This window comes from Bufo bufo, chromosome 9, assembly GCF_905171765.1.
Source record: "Bufo bufo chromosome 9, aBufBuf1.1, whole genome shotgun sequence".
In the NCBI taxonomy this organism is placed as follows: Eukaryota; Metazoa; Chordata; class Amphibia; order Anura; family Bufonidae; genus Bufo; species Bufo bufo.
The window spans coordinates 16974439-16983823 of NC_053397.1; the positions used below are offsets into that span (position 1 = coordinate 16974439).

General features: G+C 45.8%; 1 protein-coding gene across 1 annotated transcript in view; it reads left to right on the forward strand.

Moving 5' to 3' along the window:
• NCKIPSD (NCK interacting protein with SH3 domain) overlaps positions 1-9175 on the forward strand; it is a 61042-nt gene extending 51867 nt beyond the window's left edge. Inside the window, exons 9-13 of the mRNA XM_040408665.1 lie at positions 1645-1725; positions 3202-3330; positions 5590-5682; positions 5761-5933; positions 7662-9175. Of these exons, the coding sequence (XP_040264599.1) occupies positions 1645-1725; positions 3202-3330; positions 5590-5682; positions 5761-5933; positions 7662-7865 (680 nt within the window). The 3' untranslated portion in view covers positions 7866-9175. The remainder of the gene's footprint in view (positions 1-1644; positions 1726-3201; positions 3331-5589; positions 5683-5760; positions 5934-7661) is intronic.
• The last annotated feature ends 210 nt before the right edge of the window (positions 9176-9385 follow it).

A 9385-nucleotide genomic window follows, 5' to 3' on the forward strand; every position in this document is an offset into this window, starting at 1 on the left:
GTAGAGAAGCTTCTCTTATTACAGAAAATGGATGAATGTTGTGTCTTGCTCTTAAAATAAATAAATAAATAAAAAATCTAGTATTTTTATTTTAAACCCTGTGTAGCCCATGCCCGTCTCGTTACAGACACAAGTTGGTATATATATAAAATTACGCTGATAGATTTTGTGCAGATCTTGAAACAACCTTGAATTGGAGACAGTGTAAGCTGTTTTGGGGCTTAGAAATTTGGGACCGGCGGCTGCTGCATTGTTGGTTTTAATCCCCTTTACGCTTGGTAAAGCCGCCCGTGCCCTTCTTCAGTGCTGGAATATAACGTCTACCGCGAGGGCTCCTTAGGATCTGACTGACGCCAACTGGTTAAACGTTTACGGTCTTTGAAGTGTGAGATATTCGCCACTGGGACGGATTGTCATGCAGGTTGGCAGCGCGTCGCCCGCCCCGTCCTAAGATGAAAAAGACTGCGGTGTCGGCAGAGTGCATGAAAGCGAGAGAGAAGCCGTAACAGCACCATCTTAATTGTGTCTGATCTGGGCGTCATTAGAGTGTGAATATTTTGACACTAATCCGTAAAATGAATTCCCTAAATTCTTTGCTTTCTGGATCAGGGCCAGGCTTATGATTCGCAAACACCAGATTCCCAATACAGACGTTTTCCTGCTACGGGTAGAGGAGGCCGAGGTCGACACAAAGTCATCGGAGAAGTTCTGTGGAATAATCGCTGTATAATGAACAGCGACTTTCCGATAGGTTTTTGTCTTCCAGTTCCTCAACATTCGTACAGTGTCCGTGAATATAAAACTGCCTTTGTAACGGATCCTCAGCTGTGTGCGTAGGGCTAGGTTGGTACCGAGTTCAGCCTCCGGGTATAAATATTGGATGAGAGCTGAGATCATGGACCGGCGTGAGGTGGGTGCCGCTGCCGAGTTTAGCTTATAGAGGACATGTCCAGCTACTTATTAAAAAGAAAGTTTCCATTCACGAACAGCAAGCGTTTGTATTACATAGTGAAAAACAGAAACCGTAAGTTACCAAGTGTTTTAGTATAGATTTCCATCTTGTGAAGTGATGGTGTGTGACTAGGAGGTGCCATCACTTTATGATCCGTGGCGGCCCGACCCCCGAGGACGCCCACCGATCCTGAGAAGAAAGGGGGCATCAGTGCTTACACCTGACTGTACAGGAAGCTGCAGCCAACCCCATTCACTTGCAGTGGAGCTGAACTACAGAGGGTGGTCATGTGCAGGGAAAGGGGCACAGCGCTAAACTAACACGGAACCCCCTTCTCAGCATTGTGGGGTTCCTAGAGGTCATACCCCATCAGCAAATGGGAACACCTCTTTAAGATTTATTTAAAGGAGGTGTCCTATCTGGACAACCCATTTGCTCATGGAAGTCCTAGAGAGTCGGTCTATGCTCAGGAGTATTTTTAATTATCACAACAGTCATAGGTGTTTCCAGATCTTCTGACCAACGCATGGGTTGCTGCAGCGTTCAGTCTTTCTCCGTACGCTCGACTTAGTTGCACAGTGAACAGGTTGTCAATCAAACCAAATAACGGATAAGCCCAGGATCAATTGACTATTATGCCCCTCCATAAAACGGGAGGTGCTGTGCTAAATCCTTGTTCTCTTCTCTTACAGAGCACCAGAAAATGTGTTACTCTGCCTTAGTCTTGTCTATGATCTTCTCCATGGGAGAGCCTCTTCCCTACCATCATTACGGTAAGCGTTTGACTAATGCTCCTCTGCACAGGCGGCCTGGAGCGCAGCCGTCATACTACATTTCCATGTGTTGTGTGAAACTGGGACATGTTTACATCACTGAGCAGACGGCTGGTGGCTTTCAGGACGCCGCCGTGGTCTGTGATCTACTACGGAGTTGTGTATAAATATTTATTTCATGGTTACTTCATTGCTCTGTCTGCAGTGGATTCAATGCAGGCGAAGGGCAAGTTCACACTTCAGTTATTTGCTCAGGTATTTCTATCCGTTATTGTGAGCCAAAACCAGTAGTGAAGCCTACTCGGATATCAGGTGTAATGTAGAGATCTGCATCTATACCTGACCAAAGATCTGAAGTGTGAACTCAGCCTAAGAATGTGGGAATGGAGACCAGGCAGGCTGAGGCACTGGGAATGGAGACCAGGCAGGCTGAGGCACTGGGAATGGAGACCAGGCAGGCTGAGACGTGTGGGGATGGAGACCGGGCAGGCTGAGACGTGTGGGGATGGAGACCGGGCAGGCTGAGACGTGTGGGGATGGAGACCGGGCAGGCTGAAACGTGTGGGGATGGAGACCGGGCAGGCTGAGACGTGTGGGGATGGAGACCGGGCAGGCTGAAACGTGTGGGGATGGAGACCGGGCAGGCTGAGACGTGTGGGGATGGAGACCGGGCAGGCTGAGACGTGTGGGGATGGAGACCGGGCAGGCTGAAACGTGTGGGGATGGAGACCGGGCAGGCTGAGACGTGTGGGGATGGAGACCGGGCAGGCTGAGACGTGTGGGGATGGAGACCGGGCAGGCTGAGACGTGTGGGGATGGAGACCGGGCAGGCTGAGACGTGTGGGGATGGAGACCGGGCAGGCTGAGACGTGTGGGGATGGAGACCGGGCAGGCTGAGACGTGTGGGGATGGAGACCGGGCAGGCTGAGACGTGTGGGGATGGAGACCGGGCAGGCTGAGACGTGTGGGGATGGAGACCGGGCAGGCTGAGACGTGTGGGGATGGAGACCGGGCAGGCTGAGACGTGTGGGGATGGAGACCGGGCAGGCTGAGACGTGTGGGGATGGAGACCGGGCAGGCTGAGACGTGTGGGGATGGAGACCGGGCAGGCTGAGACGTGTGGGAATGGAGACCGGGCAGGCTGAGACGTGTGGGATCCCCTACTGACAACTCCTTTAATTACCGGAATGTAACTGTTAAAACATGGCCCAGGATGATTTTGAGGGGATGACTGATGTCTGCAGTGAACTTTAGCCTCTGGCAGGGATTTAGTTCCTTGGCTCAGCAGTCAGGTTTCCTTGAGGCGTATTTGTGATCTGGCATGGGTTCTCATTGTTTTCCCTCTGTACACCCTCATACATGGACATATGTTCATAGTAGCGGTGCTCACAATCAATGATCTGAGACACGAATCACGCCATATGATGTGCAGCAGCTGTGAAAATAAGTGCCTTCTTGTAACTCTCTTTATAACAGAGCATCTCAACTCCCAGTTTTTCCAATTCCTTCTGGAGGTGATTGAGGATGGTCTGCCTTCTGACACAACCGAGCAGCTCCCTGACCTGTTCATCAATGTGCTGCTGGCCTTTAACTTGCACATAGCAGGTATGAACTAACTCCACTCATGACCCAGGTATTCAGGAGTTACTGCACTTAACAAAAGGGAGTTACAGCCAGCTCACCTTCCGATCCTGTTGACGGTGCACGGGGCGGACTCAAGCCAGTCCAGCGATAGGTAGATGAAGTAGAAAAATGCTCCAGCACCAAAGGACGTTTATACAAAATCCCAGTCTTTATTGAATTCTTCACCAAAATACAGGTACAGACAGCGACAGTGGCACGGGGACCCACTGCTCCCCACGATCTACGCGTTTCGAACGGTGTCGTTCTTACTCATGATCTGAAGTGTCTGGCGTTCACCCGGCTGAAATAAGGCCCAACCTTGAGTCATCCGCCCATAAGGAGGAGTCTCACTTAACCCCAAAATCTCATTCCTGTCATATGGCATGATGCAGAAATGAGGAGCTATGGGGAGTTTTTTGGTGGGGACTTGTCACTTGTATAAAAAGTTGCTCTGGATGGTAGATAAAGTAAAAGAATATAACTACTATAATACTACCTCCTATGTACAAGAATATAACTACTATAATACTGCCTCCTATGTACAAGAATATAACTACTATAATACTACCTCCTATGTACAAGAATATAACTACTATAATACTACCTCCTATGTACAAGAATATAACTACTATAATACTGCTCCTATCTACAAGAATATAACTACTATAATACTGCTCCTATGTACAAGAATATAACTACTATAATACTGCTCCTATGTACAAGAATATAACTACTATAATACTGCTCCTATGTACAGGAATATAACTACTATAATACTGCTCCTATGTACAAGAATATAACTACTTCACTTTACCTCCAACACCAGGTTATCGCATATTTCCTTAGGATGTGCTTAGAGATTTACATTATGGTTTGTATGTTTTAGTGAGGCCGTTGCCTTGCTATTCACCAGCAGGTTATAATGTCCCCGTACGCCAAGTGTCATATTCATGTACACATTTATGTATGTTCAAGGTATGTCTACACAACGATTCATACGTGCCTAAATATATGGATGTTATGTTATATTAGCCTTGCTTCAGTGGGGATGTGCCTATCCTCCTTGACTCTGTAATGATCCAATCTTTATGTCTTGATACTATGTTACACAGTCACTTTTGTAAGATTTACCTGCTTTTTCTTAATAAAAAGAAAATTGACAAAGAATATAACTACTATAATACTGCTCCTATGTACAAGAATATAACTACTATAATACTGCCTCCTATGTACAAGAATATAACTACTATAATACTGCTCCTATGTACAAGAATATAACTACTATAATACTGCCTCCTATGTACAAGCATATAACTACTATAATACTGCTCCTATGTACAAGAATATAACTACTATAATGCTGCCTCCTATGTACAAGAATATAACTACTATAATGCTGCCTCCTATGTACAAGAATATAACTACTATAATGCTGCCTCCTATGTACAAGAATATAACTACTATAATACTGCCTCCTATGTACAAGAATATAACTACTATAATACTGCTCCTATGTACAAGAATATAACTACTATAATACTGCTCCTATATACAAGAATATAACTACTATAATACTGCCTCCTATGTACAAGAATATAACTACTATAATACTGCCTCCTATGTACAAGAATATAACTACTATAATACTGCCTCCTATGTACAAGAATATAACTACTATAATGCTTCTCCTATGTACAAGAATATAACTACTATAATACTGCTCCTATGTACAAGAATATAACTACTATAATACTGCCTCCTATGTACAAGAATATAACTGCTATAATACTGCTCCTATGTACAAGAATATAACTACTATAATACTGCCTCCTTTGTAGAAGAATATAACTACTATAATACTGCTCCTATGTACAAGAATATAACTACTATAATACTGCTCCTATGTACAAGAATATAACTACTATAATACTGCTCCTATGTAAGGAATATAACTACTATAATACTGCCTCCTATGTAAGGAATATAACTACTATAATACTGCCTCCTATGTACAAGAATATAACTACTATAATACTGCTCCTATGTACAAGAATATAACTACTATAATACTGCTCCTATGTACAAGAATATAACTACTATAATACTGCTCCTATGTACAAGAATATAGCTACTATAATACTGCCTCCTATGTACCAGAATATAACTACTATAATACTGCCCCCTAGGATATAAGCTCGTCTTATTGTGTCACGCTTATCTTTATAACCCTATTTCTTGTAGTTCCAGAAAACAATGTGATTATGAAAACTCTGTGTAAACGTCCCAATGTCAAGATCTTTACAGAAAAGCTGCTTCTGCTTCTCAACAGAGGAGGTAAGTGTGCGACTCCTTCCCTCCTCCAGCGCTTTTAATGAAGAGATCACTTACCGCCATCTCTTCTCGCCTCACCAGATGATCCAGTCAGTATCTTCAAGCATCAGCCTCAGCCCCCGCATTCTGTGCTGAAGATCCTGCAGGACGTGTTTGCCAGCTCAGACACGGCGAATATCTTCTACAACACGGACAGGATGGTGATGATCGATATCATCGTGCGGCAGATCGCGGATCTTTCTCCCGGAGATAAGGTGAGTCTTGTGCCAGCATCTGGAACGGGATCAGTCATCATCTTGGCACAAGATGGTGCCGCAGACGTCTTAAATATTGGCTTCGACCACTGAAAGTGTCCAGGAACAGATCGTCCTGTGGTGTTAGCAGTTGTCAGCCATTTTGGAGAAGACGCTCACCAGTCTTCTAGATGTTTCTCCTGTAGTCCTCAGAGAAGTGCACTCATTCACCGAGGTAGAAGTGCTCACGTGACCGCCCACATGCACAGTGAAAGCCCCTCTTCCTCTTACACTTTCCATTTATTTTAATGGTAGGCCTCAGTTTACATTTAAAGTTTTTTTTTTTTTTTTTTTGTGACTTGGATATTAATGCACAGTATTCAGTATAGGACATCAATATCAGATTGGTGGGGTTTGACCTCTGGTACCCGCAACGATCAGCCGTTTAAAGGGGCTGTGACCTAATTTTAGTACACCAAGCACAGCGCCGTACTTTGTATAGTGGCTGTGCTTGGTATTGCAGCTCCGTTCCATTTCCTTGAATGGGACTGAGCTGCAGAAACGTCACGTGACATCGCAGGCCGAGGAAGAGGCCACTGCTGTCATCGGAGCGCGTTGGCAGGACTGGCTGGAAGTCGGATCCCCAACCGATCTGATATTGATTACCTATCCTGAAAAACCATTTTAGGGTCCATTCACACGTCCGTTCTTTCTTTCCTGATCTGTTCCGTTTTTTGCGGAACAGATCTGGACCAGTTCTGTACCCATTCATTTTCAATGGGTCCTGAAAAAAATCGGGCAGCTCAATGTCTGATTTTTTTTCAGGACCCATTGAAAATGAATGGGAACAGATCAGGAAAGAAACAACGGACGTGTGAATGGACCCTTAAAGTGACAGAACCATCATTTTAGACTTGAAGCGGGCATAGGTCGGCGGTCATATCACCGTTTTATTTTCCGTTCTTTTGGTCTGTCGGAAGAACAGGAAAAAAAAAAAAAGATCCTGTATTTTAAGCGTCTATTAAGCACATTTTGCATCCGTCTTTGCCATTTCTGCCTGAGATCCGTTTATTTAGACGGAAAAAAAATAACAGATCTCAGATGGAAATGGCTAAAACAGATTCAAAATGTGCATAAGGTCTCATGAACATTCGTGCGGCCCGCAGTATATGGGCCCCGGCCATATGCACTTCATATCACAGGTGCGGACCCATTCACTTGAATGGGTCCACAATCCTCAAAATGCGGACTGGAGGCACGGAGTGGAAGTCCACAGAAGCGCAATGGAGCGCTTTCGTGGGATTTTGGTCCGTGGCTTTGCACTGCAAAAAAAAATACAACATGTTCTATTTTTTTTGCTGTGTGGACTCAATCTTGCGGATGAAACGGTGATATGAACCCGGCCTTAGCTGGTTAAGCTGAGAATAAGGTCTTGAGACTCCCATGAATTCGGTGAATTTAGTTCCTCCATTGGGTACCTGTCGTGGTTTGCAGGGCATGCCGGGGTTTAGAGGTTGCTTGGCTGAAGCTGTGTATCGGGTCAGACATTGACTTACAGGATACCTACCCATAGGTGGCACTAGACATACTTTTCCCAGTGAGCATTGCCAGTAAGGCTCCCTCCACACCAGTAAGGCTTCCTCCACCAGCTGTATCTCCATAAGGAGAGTCCGCACCCCATCAGAGCTGAGTAATAAATTGACTCCAGTTTGTGCTGTCATTATTCCGACCTCCCTCCTGTCCCTGCAGCTCCGGATGGAGTACCTCTCCCTGATGCACGCCATCATCCGCTCCACTGATTACATGCAGCACCTGCATCGCCGGCAGGACCTGCACAGCATCATGCAGCGCATTCTAGCCGAAGAGGAGGAAGAGCCTCACTGCCAGATGGACAAAATGATCATCCAGCAAATCTACAAGGAATTTCCGCAGATCTCCTCCGAGAGCGTGTGAACGGGCGCGACTAATGTTTACAAAGCTGCGCCGATCATCTGTCTGCAGAGACCTCGGCTTGTTTACGGTATTACAGCCGCCCTCTTCATAGCGCCGGCGGCGCGCGGTCTTTTGCTGTAGCTGCAGGGTGTCTGTGCTACTGAAAAGTGAGGAAATTCATTTTGGAGGTTTTTTTTCTCTCATAATGCTTTTCAGGCCTCACCCTAAATGCAACCTTCTATAACCAATCCGTGAAATTTTAACTGGAAACTGAAGGTGTCCTTTCCGTTTTGATCCTCCCGGCTTCACAGAGGAAAACGCTCCATCTATTGGTTAAGATATTTGTAACGGTAAAAAACGGCACCGGGATACGTCTCTGGAGGTTCCTGGCACCGCCCGCCACCATCGAGTCTACCTTGACACTGGTTTAGATAATGAAATGAAGCAGGATCATCACAGAAGAAAACTGCACTGGCTTTATTACAGGCCTTTATTCGCCCCTTACTGACGCTGGTTATAAAGGAAAATGTTTAGCGGGCTTAAAGGGGAAATGCACTTGCAGTACATGTGAGGTCACATGGGTGAAGCCCGTTATCTCAGACCAGCTCGGATCTCCTAAATGGGATGTATACAGAGACCAAACCCCTTTGGCATGACTTAGAGATGTTTGTTCTGTTGCTTTAAAGTGCTGAGTCCGGTTTTCGGTGACCGAAATCTCTGAACAGTGCCAAAGGGGTTTGATCTCTCTATAGAGGCCTAATCAGTGGAGGTCCGAGATCAGTCTTCGCTGTACGCGCGTCTGTGATCGTCCAGATCCTGGGATTTTGTTGCCTTGGTTGACACATTTTAAATGGGGGACCCGATCTTTATAGCTCGGAAATTCACTACATTAGGATGAAAAGGGCAAGAAGCCCCTACCCCGTTCCCCATCCTTAATTTCTTTTACTTAATCACACAAGTACTTTCTCCAGCGGCCCACGCTTCTGCAGGTAAGTAGGTGACTATGCCGATCTTCATAGGAGCAAGGACATTCATTGTAGTCACCTGCTGACGGAAGCGGTTGTCGCTAGGCAACAGCTCAGGCTAATCTGAGCACTTCTGGACGCCGGCGCATGCTGGGGGTTGTAGTGATGAGAACATCAGAATAGCATTTCACTTGTAAATGACCTGGTAAGTGATAAGTAAAGGGGTGTCTCACTTGAGACATTGGTGGCATATCGCTAGCATATGCCATCAGATAGGTGCGGGTCCCACCCCTGAGACCCGCAACTATCTCTAAAACGGGTCCCCGAAAGTGACGGATAGTGCACCGTGCTCCATTAATTTATGTGGGATTTCCAGAAAAAAGCCCAGCGAGTGCACTCGGCTATTTTCAGAAGTCTTGCAGAAATAAATGAAGAGCGCAGCCACCGCTACATTCACTTCTATAGGAGAAAAGGCCGAATGGCATGAATGGAGGGCTGCTGCGCACACGTGGCTGCTTTCCGCTCACTTCGAGGGTCCCGTTCTGGGAATGGGTGTGGGTGCCACCTCTCGGTCTG